Genomic DNA, 16,094 nt, shown 5'->3' on the forward strand with positions numbered 1-16,094 from the left:
GGTATAAAATATTATTCAAGTTTCAGTGGCTATTCCAAAAAATTTCAGTCCCTTGTGTCTCTACTTTTTGGAGGTATTGAAATACTGAAATTTTAGTACCAGTCTCTAGACTAACAAACATAATACTATAAGGAAAAGTATATAGAACCAATTCCAAATCAGCCAAAAATGGAACAAACATTATTGTATACTGAATTCCAGTTTCTCGGTCTCCGTCCCAGTACCTCAACAAATGCTACCCAAGAGACTAGAATTTATGAAAACGGTGACTGAAACTTTAATATTTTTTTAATAATTAAGGATATTTTAATAAATATTTTCATTTTATATCCATATTTATCTTGAACCAAATAAGATACTAAGACATAATTCAATTTATATCAAATATAATATAAAGACTTAATTTAGTCTCTTAGTCTTTGTCTCCCCGTCTCTCTTTCAAGCGTAGCTAAGCTCCTGCTTGGCTAGACTAAGAATAGCATAAGATTCAAATCCAAATTCTGTTCTAATCAAGCCTTGTGGATTTTATTAAGTAATAATGATAGTGATGATATTTACAAAAGAAATGTTGCATGAGATTCTGACCGCAAAAATTTAAGAAAGAACTAAACGTTCTCCAAAAGGTCATAAATTTCAAAATTACCATTAGTATCTGGTGGTGGCAAAGGAGAGTAAGCGACACTAACTTGCTCTTGAAGAGTTTTATACATGTCACAGACAGTATCAAGTAGAAATTTATCAGTTCCATGTGATGACATGAATGACACGGAGACACAACAATCATTATGATGTCCTAATGGAATTGCAACCTGTAAATAATGCAAAACCAAATATAAAATTAACCCAAGTCTCAGAAGAATGCATATGAACTGAGGAAAAATATGTGAGAGAAATTTACCTGACAACAACCAGAGATGCTAGCAATGCTGGATAATGCAAAAGCTCTTTCATGGAACTCGGAAGAAATCTCTTTCTCTGTATTAAGCTTTAATGGGTTGTCTGCAACAGTGGGAATAACTAGTATTCCATCATCCTATATGACAAAAATAAAACACTGAGGAGGTAAGGGAATAGCATAGAGGTATTCATCATCTTCAAAATATAATCAAATTCCATGTCGATCTTTTAACAGTTTAGGAACCTACTATAGATATTACACTACCTTTAGAAGACACTGAAAAGCAGCTCGCATCTCTGTCCTTACTCTGTACAAGGCTTTTATATTATCATTTGTAGTTTTGATGGCCGCAGTAACACGATCAGATGCATAACACCCTAACCTGGGTTTTGCATGTTTAATCCATTCTTCATGATTGGTTTTGAATTCATATCTGGAAATAAGGTGCAAGTCCAGGATTATAAAATAATATATTAGGCCATCAACAAAAATATATAATGCAATATGCTTTTTAACAAAAAGGATAAAATCATAAAGTGTAACATAATCTAATCTAAGTCAAATGATAAAAATGAAGGACATACCCTTGTAATGATAACATTACTGTAGAGAGAGCTTTCAAAATTGATGTTCCATCTTGTTGATGAGCTAATTGCTCACAGAAACCCTTTAGATTGGGAACTTTAGAAGCAATATACTGGCAAATATTCATATGTCTTGGAGACGGATCTGCAAAACAGAAGGGAAAAATTTCTTTGTGATCCAATGCTTCATCATGCACCATATGCTTGAACTTTCTCTTCTTTGAACAACAAAAATTTTCTTTCCTTTTTTAAACCACGAATCAACCGAAAGAGATTTTATTAAATATGAACACACACAGATCAGTCCTCAAATGTCCAGATACTTACAACCAGTCAAAGTCTCAATAGCTTTGCCGATAACAGATACTGTCTTCAGATTATGAACTTTAGATAACTGAAAAAGATCATCAGCAAACGAAATCTGCCTTATCCTTTTGGTCTCTACTGAATTGGATTGAAGTAAAACACGTCCAACAAGAGATAGGACAGATGGATCTCGAGCAAACCATCCTGAAATGTAATTAGACAATAAAGAAATAAACAATCAGAAAAACTGCAATTGTTGATCAGGATCTTGAACATATGTATGTAAGATATCAAACAATTAACCATAGTTTTGTAATATCATACTCAGTTGTGTATTGACATGCACATAGTTCTGACTCCAAGAAATAAAACCTTATAATCTATGATAAAATCAGATACATTCAAAAGTATAACAACCAAAGACTTAATCATGCAACATACCAATAGTATCTAGACTTTGTGCATTTGGAAGAACTCCAATGGTTGTTACAGCTCCATGAGATGGTCGAAACCCAAGAATGCCACAAAATGCTGCTGGAATTCTGACACATCCTGTAGTATCAGTACCTACAGAAACAAATACAGCAGCTGTGTGTAAAGTTTACTAATTATGCTCATTCAGAATGTCAATTTTAGAAACCCTAAAATGTTATCCGTTACAAGTTACAACCCTATTGTCTTGTAGAAAATGGATACTTAAACAATAAGTCAAATGAAATACAGTTAAACACAAGAATAATGAATCGTATTTAACACAGGAAATAAATCTCATTACATATTTCATTTGAATATACATTATAATGTTTGAACTAATCTCTAAATAATTAACTTATTGCATCATTTTCATTCTCACATACTTGCATAATCCTAGAGTATATTTAATGCTTGCCCCCAAAAATTTATTTCTATCCAAACTTCAACTATATGTTAGATTTGTTAAATGTATGATTATTTCCCGCGTTAAAAATGTGCAACACAAACCTATTATGGTGGAAACTCAGATGCAGTTCTAAGAGTCATTGAATGATTTGACAGGTTTGACTAAATTATCATCTAACTTTAGCTATCAACATGAAGTTAATAGCACCGGAGTTTCTACTTTATGCAAAATAGCAACGACAAAAACACACTCACCAATAGCAAAGTCAACTAGGCCGGCAGCAACGGCCACGGCAGAGCCACTGGAAGAACCTCCGGGAATGCAAGACGGCGTGCGAGGATTGATGGGGGTTCCATAATGGTGGTTCTGACCGGAAATCCTGCAAAAGAAAGTGATAATTGAATAAGTTGTCCTGAAAAGTGAATGAGAAATCGAGAGGAGAAGCGCAAACCCGAAAGAGAATTCGTCCATAAGAGTGTTGCCAACACAAGTGGCACCGTTGCTGAGCAGAGCGGTGACAACAAGGGCGGTAATCTCAGCTTGAGGGTGCGTCTTCTTCCAATCAGGGTTCCCAAACCCCGTCACGTTCCCCTTCACATGAAATCTGAAGAATCATTCAATTCAACGAAGCAGATAGGAAACGCGAATGGAAGCAAGGAATATACAAAAGAAAATTACGAACATGTCCTTCACTGCAAAGGTTAGGCCACATAGCATTTGGTTGCGCGCGCCAGGGAAAGGAAGAAGCTCAAAACGCTGCATAAAGGCACCGTACAACTCCTTATCGGGGGAGATGGGAATCCTCCGCCTCCGCCGTCTACGGCGAGTCTCGGTGACAAGAAGGACGGCGGTGGTGAGGCCAAGGCCGAGGAGAAGCCAGAGTTTGGGGTTGGAAGCATTGCGCTTTAGAAGATTGAGGGCTTTGGACATGATGCAGAAAACAGAGAGAATAGAAGGTGGTGGTTGGCGGTTGAGGAAGCGCGGAAGGTGGTAGAAGACATGACATCAGCATAGCGCAGTCAACGGTTCAGATTTTGAGTCACAACTCACAACTTTTCATTTCTTACAGTTAAAAAAAATCTGAAGTTCAGGTCATAAAGATAGTAAAAGAACATAGAACTGTAGAAGTATAGAAGTATAGATTTTGGATAATTGAAGATTTTTTTTTATGTAAAAAAGTTAAAATATGTTATATTAAGCAATAATCATACTATATGTATATTAAATAAAAATTAAAGTATAAAATAATATTATAGATAAATTACACGATCATTATATATATATATATATATATATATATATATATATATATATATATATATATATATATATATATATATATATAACATTTTTTGTTAAGTAATTTCATCAAATGATCTGATAATTTTCTACTATTATTTTGATACGAAGATATTTTCATGAAAATAGTCCATATATACTATAGGTAATTTGAAACCAATTTTAGCTTAGTTTGATACTTAGAGGCAAGCCTAATAGAAGAAGCTCCACTTCTGGTATACTCAAACCTCATTTACAATTAGTAATAGTGGCAGAGTTAACTAATGAAATTGAGGGGAGAAAAAAAAGCTTAAAATAATCAACCGAAGATAGGATTATAGGATATATCCACCCAAAAGTTAAATTGAAACAAATTTTACTTATAAAGTCAGGAATTTGAATACTAAGAAACTCTCTTAAAAAAGAATTGTACTAGTTACCACTCTGAATCACAGGAACTTAGAGTGCCTAACTTTTGATCATTAGAAAAACTAACCATATACCCATCTCAAATGTCACACTACTCCATGTCACAAAGCAAAATACAGAGAAAAATGATGGTATTAATCTACACTGAAGAAATCAAGAAATGCTAAAATAGAACCACCTAATGTCAAGAACATCAATTTTACAGATAATTCTGGGGATGGGGGAACCTATGGTTGCAGAAATTTCCAGAAGAAGAAGGAGCATGGACTTTGCATCCCTATATTGGTGAGTCATCAAAGATTGAATGTAATGGATGGAGGAGAACCCTGAATCACTTGAAACGAACTACAATGCATGAAATGTCATCTTTACTGTCTCTGTTCAATGCCTCCGCAGCTAGCTGTTTCGCTGCCTTTTGAGGATCTTTGATCTTTTTCGCAATATCCACTGCTTCTTGGTTTGCCATTACCTGCAAGAACAAATGAGAAATTCGAGTTCAAAATTAAATGTTTTAAGGAAAATACTCGCCATAAAGAAGAGATTGATGGATAACCTTCCAAAGACCATCACTAGCCAGAATCAAAAGCTCAGTATCTTGTTCAATGTCACAATGTTGTACATCAGGATCAGATCGCAAGTGCGATTTGAGGTTTCTGTCTCCGAATGCCCGAGAAACTGCAAGCTGCCCGTTCACTCTTGCAACATCTCCTGATATATAACATCCACATGCAAAGAAATGATTACAGAATACACAATTTATTTTTGGTAAACTTTAGATTTCTGAGGATATTGGCCACATATGCATGTAAGGCATTCTGATTCCAACACATTTTGGATTAACATGGGGATGACAGAAAATACTCTTTACTACTCTTTAAATCTGAACAGAATGGATGGTCTTTCAATTTTTTGTATTTGGTTGAACCTATCCTTCACTTTTCTAATAAATGTGCAGATTGTATTTGTAAGTCATGCATGTATCGAAAATCAGTCAAGCAGAGGTGGTAATTTGATTTTCAAGATTTATGGATCACAAAGAGACACAATTGGTTTCAATAGATACATCCATGAATCTTTGATCAACAGAGGAAGGTTAACTCTCATTTTTGCATAGTTCAGCCTGATCTTAGCAAATTACTTTTACTTCTTATAAACAAATTATGATGTTGATCCTCTTTGAAAATGCAAATGAGGCTCATGATGCATATATAATCTTCTCAAGCATAACACATTCTTGAGGTTTCAATTTAGCATGTAAAAATGTAGGCAATATCAAATAGGCAAGGCTCATTAAGGTTTGCTTAAGAACCTGGCATGTTTGAGACAAATCCGCCTTTGTTCTCGATTATGCCCCTTTCGGTATTGGGCTCATGATCTACCGTCATCTGTATGGCCTGCCCTCCCCGTGACAGAACTGCTCGTGAATCTCCAACATTCGCTATCCACAATTGCTGATTATTTATGAGAATTGCAGTCACTGCAGTTGATCCGCCCCGTCCCAGATCAGGATTGTGAGAAAGAATGGCCTGATCCGTTGTCTCGTAGGCCTTAATGATGGAACTGCTTGGATCATTCCAGAAGTCTGCCTGTAACAATCAATCATAGCTTAAAGAAATAGTCTTCACGAAATATGCAACATATACCAGAAAAGAAGGGAGAACTTTTCTCTGAACATCCCAATGTTCAGTTCTAGAAATTGGTTGAACAACTTACTTCCTTCAAGATATTAGAAAGCAGATGCTTTTGTAGATATGCTGGAACAGTGTCTCCCAAGTGTCCGTCATAGATAGCGAAAAGTCCTAGCTCTTGCCCTCTCGACTGGACAAATTTCGCCACGTGATAGTCCTCCATTGGGTGATTCGCTTTCCCTTTAACTAGACTGAAGCCATACTTGACTGCATACTGAGAGCTCCTACCCTTGCCGGAGCTACATGAAGAACGACCTCCAACCACCTAAACATAAAGAGGTTTGAAAGATAATCACAAAATTAGAACAAGAAAAAAGGCACAAAACCAAAAATGATCAAATGTTTCACAGTTTAACACAGCATAAAAAAAAGTTGTTAGTACTCCACTTTTAAGTCCTACATTGTTCAAGTATGCAGCTAACATGTCAAGTCCTATAAAATCCACCCTCCAAAAATATTGTCCTTTATGCGAGAGCAATCCGTTAAGCCGGACACAACCTAAGATATGGCGAAGATAGTCGATATAGTCGGTACTAGGACAGCTCTTGGCTCCTTTCCCTCCTTGAGAAACTCAAAATCAATCTAGTTACAAAGACTCAGAACCTGATATAGTGATATCCTAATAAACTGCCTGCAATGAAACATCACTGGCATTCTCCAAAATATTGAGTGCATTTCAATAGGCTTTTAAAAATTTTAGTACTTTATAGACAAAACACAAAGGCAGCTTTCGATCTACTTCTCAAAGAAGCAAAAAACAGATTATCAAACGCTCCACCTAACTATAATTATAAAATTTGGGACAGTTCTAAGGCCTCATTCACTGCACCACCAGAACTTAATCCCCACCTAACTATACCATAGCTCTTCAAAGGAAAACACAGACAAAAATATGAAGACACATTTGGAGAACAGAGATAAAAATATGCAAAATGTCTCTGTTGTTATGCAAAATTTGCCGAATTTTCTCTCTACAAAAAAAAAAGGATATAGAAAGAAAGAAGGAAGACACACAATTTTTTCGTCTTCTCTATTCCTTCTATACCCTTTACCAAACACAGCCTAAGGAATTGAATATGCATGATCATTTCAAAGAGAAGAGAATATATTTATAAAAAAAATAACAACAATAAGGAAAGCAGGAATTCTCACCTGAGAGACAGAATTGAAGCAACAGAGATTATCCATGTAATTCAGCTGCCTCACCTCACCTTCGGTTAGTTTTCAACATCTACCTCTTCTACTAATCTTTAAAACAGAAAAATTCCATGAAAACTTGACGTCAGGGAAAATAAATTAATAAATTAAACAAATTTTATAAAATCCCCAAGCGCAGTTAATTATCACCAGAAATTGCCGATCACCCAAGCAAGCAATTCTAAAAACCCAAAAATAAACCTCCTAGAGACCAAAATATTAAAAAAATAAAAAAATAAAAATGGAAAAACTTTTGAACACCCCAGATGAAGAAGTGGGAGAGAAATTCACTAACCAATCCAAAGAACTGAGCTTTGGCACTAGGGAATGAGATGGAGGATCTATATAGGAAGTGGGTGGTCACGGATTATGCCGTCCACTTAAGGAGAAGAAGAGAAAGAGACAGAGCAATAACACAGAACAGAACAGAACACAAAGAAGCTTATACCAAAAGAGCCCTCTTAATAGAGAGAGCGCTTATTATTAATGGGAGAGAATAGAATTGAATAGAATAAGGTGATGGGGTGTGTTGTATATTGTAACCGTTCTGGTTTTAGGGAGAAAGTCTAATGTGCAATGACTGCAAAAGAATAAAAAGAAAAAGAAAAAAGAAAACTCTTGTTATAAAAGGAAGAGCTTGCCCTTATTGACTTTGCAGTTTTTTTGTTTTTATTGCTGCTGACACAATTTGGCTTTCATTATTACAGCTGTTTTTGAGGTTTCATAGTTCGCATAAACACTCAAAATCTCTGCCATTTTCTTTGGGTCACTCACCCTTCTCAGGGTGGGGGGCTGCCTTGGGAGACCTCAAAAAGTCAGCAAATTTTTCTAACTATAATTCTCTTCACTTCCTCCAAGAGCTCTTGTCCCAAAAGGATAGGGGAAAATAATTCATTTACAATACCCTCTAATTGTTTTTAAAAACCTTGCTTATTCAAAGTAACTAATAAAAAATTCTCCTTTCTGTACGTTACTGTATGGTTTTTTCTTTCAAAAAATTTAGGTGTTCACTAATAATTAGTCGCTAAATTATAAATAATATATTTTTAATATATATTTTACACAAAATAATTAATTTAATTATTATTTTTTAAGATACACGTAACATAATTATTATTTTACAGCAGTATTTGAATAATAAAGATAAAGGGAACAAAGGACTTTGAAAAAATTTTAATTCCAATCTTAAAAAAATGTTGGGATTTCTTTGTTAACTATATTAAGTCTTTAGACTGCTTTTGAAACTATTTATATATTTTGTCAAAAAAAAGTTTATTTAGTATTATAATTAAATTTAATTTTAACATAATATAAAATAATTTTATATATTTAATTGTATATTATTACATTAATAAAAATGATTATTTTTTACAATTATTATATAATGAATGCAATTTACTAATAGTATAAAATAATAAAAATATTATGTCTACATAAAAAATTAATCGTCAAATCAGTCACAATTTATTTACGTAGACACTTAATATAATTGATAAAATAATTTATACTTTTATTTAATATATATATATATATATATATATATATATAAGAGTTTAGTTATTTTAAAACTCTAATTTAAAATTACTGGTTAAAAAAGGAAATACGTATCTCTCTATTAGATTATGTATTTTATTGGGTTTGTAGGAGTGATAATTAATTAATTATTAATTAAGAAAGGAAAAAAGGATCAAAATTAAATAAGTCAACCCTGCAGGTTAGAATTTTCAGACAGGACATTAACTCTCTTGTCATTTCTGGGGATAGAATCATGCAATCTGCAATTGACGACAAAAGAGTGTCATGGATTAATCTTTTATGTATTATTTTTTTTCAAACAAGAATTAAATGCCATATAGGAGAGTTAAGAATACAGAAAGTTTGCAACTTTGAGGGGAAGGAATCTTGTGGGGCTTAATCTATAGGTGCAGTTAAATTGTTAGCGGTACTATGCTGACAATTTTATCAGAAAGTCAGATACTAGTACCCTGTTCCTCTCTCACTCTAAAATATTTTGTTGTTTTTTGTTCTGAATTTCTACCACAGGTCCACCCCATAAACACAAAGTGCACGTTGCAGTAAAAAGCTGAGTGGTCAAATTACAATATCAAACCTATTTGATAGTCATCACCACTGTGGCCCAGCACCACTAACCCTAGGTCCCCCCACAACCACAAACCCTAAACCCAATTTTATGCAAATTTATTCACCTTAAACTTCCTTCCTAGTTTTAGCGAAATAATATTTTTGCTCCACTTCGGAAAATTTTGACCAAGTTTTTATATTAGTTCTCAAAAATATAATATAACCCTTCTTCTTTATCCAAGTTTAGAATCAATTATGTAATATTCGACTAAACTTTTATATTAGTTATCGAAGATGTAATATAACCATTTTTCTTTATCCGGGTTTAAAACCAATTATATAATATAGACAGAGTTATTCACCTTAAAATTAAAACCAAAATTATTTATCCTTAATGCTCTCATTTTATTGGTTTTATTTTCTTCTGTGCTTGTAAGAGATGTTGAAAAAGATCCAGTAAAAGACGTAACCTTTTATATTTATCTATTCACAAAGATTACTTGTATTCTACTTAATATTGTAGTGGTTAAATTGATTATTATTAAGATTTTATCACCTATTCGTATGTAAATGAATATATGAATTTGTAGGAAACATGATATAAAAATCCAAAGCTCAGACACAAAAGGTATTCAACCAATGAATATAAAATTCCATCTTTACAATATATGTGCATCAATCTAAATAAAAAAGGCACCGACCAGCACGTTGCACCGAATATTAGTTTTAGAAAGATATTGGACATCTCAATACGCCCATACACTTTTTTTCCCTGAAACCATGCAGTATTATATATACATTTGAAGATTGATAGACCAATGTTAATAAAAAAGAAACGTAATGAACACAACTAAGTTCAACAGAGAGCAGCCAAAGCACAAAAATATGGTGCATGTGTGCAACAATATAATGCAAACACGGATGGGTCAACTCCCCATGCATGATGCATGTATCTATCTATATATGTATCTGTACAGTGATCGGTGGAAGGAGCTATCAGAAAGCAAAGTCAAATCCATTGATAATTACAGAAGAGAGAAAGATGAAGATAATGAAGAAATTCTAATTCCATTGTTTATGTTGGCAATTTGGAATCATCATCACAGCCGACATGCCACGCGTAAATACAGTCAACTACGTGTGCAAGGTGGGGTTCTGCCACGTGTCCTCTGTGAAGAAGAGAAACCATATAACACAACATAATATAATATAAAAATAAATCATAATTAGCATTTAGCACACGGTTATAATTCCTCTCAACACAGTACACTTTGTGTACAAATTCCATTTTATACATCGGCAAGCTAACACCACTTTATGTTATAAACCTGAACTAATTTATAATAGGAAACATTCTGATCCTGTCATATAAATAAAACCATAAAAGAAAAACAAACCATGTCTTATTAGATTACAACCAAAATGCATGCTAGCTATGATTATCTATTTATATTCAGCATTGAAATCAAGTCATTTCTGATCAGGAATATATACACCAAGACGATGTTAGGACAACCCCAATGCCAAATAAAGCCAACTGGCCATGTATTTACAGTGGGGATGAAAGGAGGAGCAGCAGCCACCACGGCAGAGAATCAATCAATCAATCAAATGCTATGGGAATAAAATTGTCATCATCTAAGAGCATATCAATATCAATCAAATCCTCCACACCATCAACTGTCTCTTCAGAATTTACTAAATCCATATTACATGCCTGCAAGATATGACATGAGCACATTATTGATCATTCATTCATTATGCCAATAGCCTCCCGAAATTAGTAATAGAATAAATTATTTTCCTGTACTCATCACTCTACTCACCATAAAATTGACTCAATTTGATCAAGAGTTCTATTGTGATAAGGTGATGAGTACATAGACTAAAAACAAGGTGACTACTCACATGAACTCTTTTCTATGTAAAAATGATAATTAAAAACTGTTAGATGACAATTTAATCAAACTTTCTCAACTATCATCTTTACAGGATGACAATTTCATGAGAATAGTCACCTAAAAACAAAGTCGCACAAATATTTCTTTATCAATAAATTTAGACGTCGCATGTACATGACAGCAGAACATTATACGTACCTTGGTTTGACGGAAGTCGTCAACAACATTTAGCAGGCGCCGGTATTGAGCACGTGCCTCTGGATATTGAACCATGGACTTGACCCTTGAAAGGGCCTTTTGGAACTTCTCCTCACTTTGTTTTCTTCCTTCCTTGAGGAAATCATAATCATCTTCTTTCGGCGGATCACTCTGTTGAATGGGGCCTTATTAAGGGCATCGGGTTTGAATCCGCGCAAGCCACTGCCCTTGCGTCTCCACCGTAATATCACTTTCTCAAGGATTCCCACAGACCAGATTATGCTTTTTAGACTCTTCCTAACCTGGTGACCTCTTACATGGGCCTTCACACAAAAGAATAATTCAAATCTCACTATTAGTACTACCAGGCGCTGCAAGGATGAATTTCCCAAGTAGCAGAATGATTCAATGATCTAACAATTACCCAATCACTCCTTTTTTAATTAAAAAAATAAAGGAGAAGGTAACAAATGGCGCAGACATCAATGTTTCAACTAACCTCAATGAAGGTCTGTGTAATTTACCCTAATAAATGAAAAACTAAAGTAAAGAGAGCGGATGAATGAACCTGGATTTTAACAATTCTTTGACGAATGATCAAGAATTCTTTTCTCTTCTTCCAACCACGAAACTTCTTCTGTATCTGTGTTGCAGCAGCATTGGCTAACGATCTCCTTGTCCAGATTTGCTTGCCTTAGATGCTAGAAGGGAAAGAGCTCGCGGGTCTGACAAGCCAAACTCATCATCTGCTAGTTGATTCAACTGCTTCCTCTGAAAAGACTGCATTCTGAATACCTGATGTATACGATCTGCAGCTTGTGTAGCATTACGAACAGCAGTAAGGAATCCTTAAGGCAGGGATCATCTGGCATATCATCCCCATATAACACAGGGGTAGCAGTTCGTTCTGAAACTGTCTGCACTACTTTTGTTACTGAAATCTCTTGCCTGCCACCTTTATATTGATCATCCATTGTGAGGGATTCAAGATGACTAGTTAATAAAGATTCACCAAGGAAACCGGAGATTCCTTTGTGCCCATTGGTAGAGGCTAGCTCTGAAGCTGTTCTTCCGGTTGGAAATGCTGGAGATGGATCTGTCAATGCTCCAGAATTTGCACCCATGGTGACAAGGACAACCACCGTCCGCTCTCTGAAAAAAGGACACAGGATAACATTGGGAACCAATAGAGTTATGAAGAATAACAGCATTTGGGTGAAAATAATATATAATGCTTAAAGCTGAACACATTATGGAGAGGCTTATATTATCTCCCTTACACACACCAAAAGCTATGGTTATAGAGGCAACTCCAAGTGAGTTGATTTAACATGCATAAGGAAAAACGTTTCATAGTCTTAACCAAAATAATTCAAATATTTACAAGAATTTAGGTCATGTAAAATGCTGCAACTTAAACCTTTGCAGGACATAATTTTTTAAACAAATCCTAATTTGAACAGGTCAGAAGCATTTTTTTCCCCTAAAAAAAGGATCAGAGTACAATCGAAAGCAGGAAGCCTCAATCAGATCAGTAGAAAAAACTTATTCTCAATCAACTCAGCACAACAAAGAGAAATAAAATATCTCAAGGACCATTACCTGCCACAGGATGCAGCCCAATGTAGGGCTGTCCATCCATTCACATCACGGAAATTGATACCACCTCCAGCAGTTAAAAATTGGTTGTATAGCCCAATCATACCCAAGAGCAGCTGCTAAATGTAAAACACCCTGTCCATCCTTATCTAACACATTAGGACCTTTATCACTTTCAGTTACTTTGTGCAGAAGCCATGAGTACAGCTTCTCTTTAATCTGCCTGTGAAACAGATGCGCCTTCACCTTCTGTGAGGATGTATCAGATTCTAGATGTTGCTCTTCCTTACTCGAGAATTCCTCTTCCTCTCTTAAGAAAAATAAGCTTTAAAATTACATCTCTTTTCTCCATATCATTCTCAAAGGTTTGTTTAGATGGGCACACTGGTTTTGAGGACAGAAACTCTTCCAATCGCAAATGCAGCAGCCTTTCAGTTGAATCATTATAAAAATCTGCAAATTCTACATTTCCAGAAAAGCCTTCTCTATAGTCGAATTCACGCACTTCACTGCAAGCTAATCTATTCGAACATGTTACATAGAAAGGAACCGTCCAACCTTATGAGTGGAGGCCTGGCAACACAGAATTCCATTAGTTAAAACCTCAGCAGGACCTCCACTTCCCCAAACATACAGACCAGTTAGAGGTTGACACCTCCGGTTGATACTTCAAAAAAGCTCCAACAATTACCACCTGCATGGTTTAAATAGGATATAAAATGTCTGTCAAATGAAATCTGGTTCTTTCTCATTTCATGTTACAAACAACGGTCATACAAGACATACTAAAGGGGAAAGGGGTCTGTTAGAATGCACACTGAAATACTAGGAAATGGTTGCTGATAATTTTTTTTTTAAAAAATGCATAGGAATCTGTCACCAATGTTGTTATTTTCTCTTTATTTTATTGTCATATGTTGATTTATTTCTTTATTATTCAAAGTGCTATCCATGAGACGAGTACCTCAGTTCCACTTCAGCATAAGCCCATTTGGGGGAAAATTCATTTATGCTAAACAGCTGATCCTGAGAAAGGGACGGGCTCAATAGGAATCATCTATCACATGCCCAGATTCATCTGTACCCCATGAAATACCAGCTGAAGACTGCATATTCAAATCATCCACCTCTCCAAGGGTTTTAGTAATCCACCTAGAGAAGCTATCAACCTTTTTCAGGCTCTCGTCTCCATCCAATAATGTGCGCTTTGCTGTGAAAGCATGGTGGAGACTTTCTTCACCAAGAACTTTATTCAGAGAATTGATTGAAGTGCATACTGAGATTGTCCATCTGCATGCCGTTCTGGATAGTGTTGTTGCACATGCTGCTCTTTCGGCTCACCATGAAAGTTAAACAGGTGAGGATCAATTTCAGAACTTGCATTAAGAGTTTCATTCCCAACTAAACCAGATATATAATCAGATCCAAATTCCAAACTCAATGATTGGGTTAAGTTTGGCAAGCGTCCTGAACTTTCTTCAAAAGGAATCTGGATCGAGTAAAATAACAAAAGGTAAGTAGTTACATATCTTTGCCAAATCTCATAAATTGGTTTGAAACTTTAATATAATAGACACTTGAACTCAACTGACCACATGTTAATAAAACAAGGTTACTTTAATATAATACCCATCCTAGCAGAAGGTTGTATACAGTTACATCTTGAGAAGGGTCGACTTTAGAGGGAGAAGAAAGAGAGGACATGGTGTATTTTAGCCTTTTATCAGCTTCAAACACAATTCAATACCATTTAGTGCAGCACATGTAACTCCACATCAAACAGTTAAAAACACAACGCATTTCATCATATTCATTACTAAGTTGAATTAAAATTAACGCAGACTGCAGTTCAAGTACCAATGCCACCAGACTGGTTCTCTCACTCATAGATCATGAGTTTCTCATATGAAAAATAAGTTCTTAGATACTACTGCTAATATAGCAAGCAGTAACAAAAGTACCTGCAATTTGATTGGATAGATTGCGAGCTCCCTGCCTCCTCAGTGAGGCTACTTTTGCTCCCTAAGAGGTCACCAAAGTCATTACGTTCTTGTTCTACAGTGTTTCCTATCAAACTCCGATGGTATGGAAGAAATGTACAAACGAAGGATCACTCTGCAATTCTGCATTGCATTGCTTCAACACAGTGTCCCAGGATGCCATGCTATGTGCTTTCTGACCATCAATATAAGTAGTATCACTTCCTCCAAATCTTTCCGCCGGAACAACTGGGATATAATCTCCAGAAATTGAAGACTGTCCTCGATCACCTGAAAATATATAGAAATTAACATAAGTCAAAATCTCAGAAAAGCTTGAGTTGAGAGTTCCTAACAGGGGGGAAAAAAGGAAAAAGGGTAACAACTAAAATAAAAGAGGTACAAGGATGTATAACAAAATGTTCGAACCAGTATCAACTTTGTCTGTCGGGTGACCATTCCGCTATTGTGTGACTCATTTAGTGTGTGTAATCTGGAGCTTGCTTGGTGAATCTCCTCTGGGGGGAAAACATCATCAAACCATTTAACAGAACTATATGGGCTAAAGTACATAATCTTATGCAAACATATGGATTTAATAGTAAACCATAATATTTAATTTTTGAAGACTTAGCACAGTAATTTAGCCATAGTTACCAGAATCAGCATCTTCACGTAAAGATGCCAAACTGCTAGCTGGACTCATGGAATCTGTACTCAGTGGAAGGCAAGTTGCTATAATTTGTGGTAGCCAGATGATGGAGAAGGGGTCCTTTGGAGTCAGACGAAACATCATAATAATCATATTTCTCCAGTATTTGTCTTGTTACCCTGAGAAATAAGGAACCCAAAAAACACATCGAATATAATTGCCAAACGTGCAAATAAATAAAAACCAGAACTAAAAGCAAGACCCTTCTATACCGAACAGCTTAAAATGCTTTGTATATTGTTTCAAGAATAAATGACAGCATAATTCAGAGTAAAGAAAAAAAAAAAAAAAAAAAAAAAAAAAAAAAAAAAAAAAAAAAAAAAAAATTCCATTCTAAAAACCGATTTACTTACATTTTTTTAA

General features: G+C 35.1%; 2 protein-coding genes and 1 pseudogene across 3 annotated transcripts; all 3 read right to left on the bottom strand.

The window, feature by feature from the left end:
• Window positions 1–498: 498 nt before the first annotated feature.
• Window positions 499–3,762, bottom strand: LOC112783088 (outer envelope protein 64, mitochondrial). Of its 2 annotated transcripts, none has more exons than XM_025825854.3 (9): window positions 3,351–3,762; window positions 3,120–3,272; window positions 2,923–3,047; window positions 2,230–2,355; window positions 1,810–1,992; window positions 1,483–1,627; window positions 1,163–1,331; window positions 899–1,033; window positions 499–809 (listed from the first exon to the last, which is right to left on the bottom strand). In XM_025825854.3, the coding sequence occupies exons 1-9, from the start codon at window positions 3,596–3,598 to the stop codon at window positions 606–608; spliced, it is 1,488 nt and encodes a 495-aa protein (XP_025681639.1). In that variant the 5' UTR covers window positions 3,599–3,762; the 3' UTR covers window positions 499–605. The 2 variants fall into 2 exon arrangements, with proteins under 2 accessions (XP_025681639.1, XP_025681638.1); XM_025825853.3 differs by having other exon boundaries at window positions 2,230–2,376; window positions 3,351–3,753.
• Window positions 3,763–4,305: 543 nt separating this feature from the next.
• On the bottom strand, window positions 4,306–8,213 carry LOC112783089 (probable protein phosphatase 2C 10). The gene is made up of 6 exons (XM_025825856.3): window positions 7,556–8,213; window positions 7,216–7,311; window positions 6,089–6,328; window positions 5,685–5,961; window positions 4,929–5,083; window positions 4,306–4,844 (listed from the first exon to the last, which is right to left on the bottom strand). The coding sequence occupies exons 2-6, from the start codon at window positions 7,249–7,251 to the stop codon at window positions 4,707–4,709; spliced, it is 846 nt and encodes a 281-aa protein (XP_025681641.1). The 5' UTR covers window positions 7,252–7,311; window positions 7,556–8,213; the 3' UTR covers window positions 4,306–4,706.
• Window positions 8,214–10,547: 2,334 nt separating this feature from the next.
• LOC112785400 (calmodulin-binding transcription activator 2-like) lies at window positions 10,548–13,672 on the bottom strand (annotated as a pseudogene).
• Between the last annotated feature and the right edge of the window lie 2,422 nt (window positions 13,673–16,094).

Source organism: Arachis hypogaea, chromosome 20 (assembly GCF_003086295.3).
Source record: "Arachis hypogaea cultivar Tifrunner chromosome 20, arahy.Tifrunner.gnm2.J5K5, whole genome shotgun sequence".
In the NCBI taxonomy this organism is placed as follows: domain Eukaryota; kingdom Viridiplantae; phylum Streptophyta; class Magnoliopsida; order Fabales; family Fabaceae; genus Arachis; species Arachis hypogaea.

Excerpts from the sequence above, each read along its gene's own strand:
- LOC112783088 (XM_025825853.3), bottom strand. The coding sequence starts at position 3,598 with ATGTCCAAAGCCCTCAATCTTCTAAAGCGCAATGCTTCCAACCCCAAA. Across the intron at positions 3,048-3,119 it reads ATGGACGAATTCTCTTTCGG|GATTTCCGGTCAGAACCACC; the intron begins GTTTGCGCTTCT and ends TTTCTTTTGCAG. Across the intron at positions 1,332-1,482 it reads GTAATGTTATCATTACAAGG|ATATGAATTCAAAACCAATC; the intron begins GTATGTCCTTCA and ends CCTTATTTCCAG.
- LOC112783089 (XM_025825856.3), bottom strand. The coding sequence starts at position 7,251 with ATGGATAATCTCTGTTGCTTCAATTCTGTCTCTCAG. Across the intron at positions 5,962-6,088 it reads TTTCTAATATCTTGAAGGAA|GCAGACTTCTGGAATGATCC; the intron begins GTAAGTTGTTCA and ends TGATTGTTACAG. Across the intron at positions 4,845-4,928 it reads CTAGTGATGGTCTTTGGAAG|GTAATGGCAAACCAAGAAGC; the intron begins GTTATCCATCAA and ends TTGTTCTTGCAG.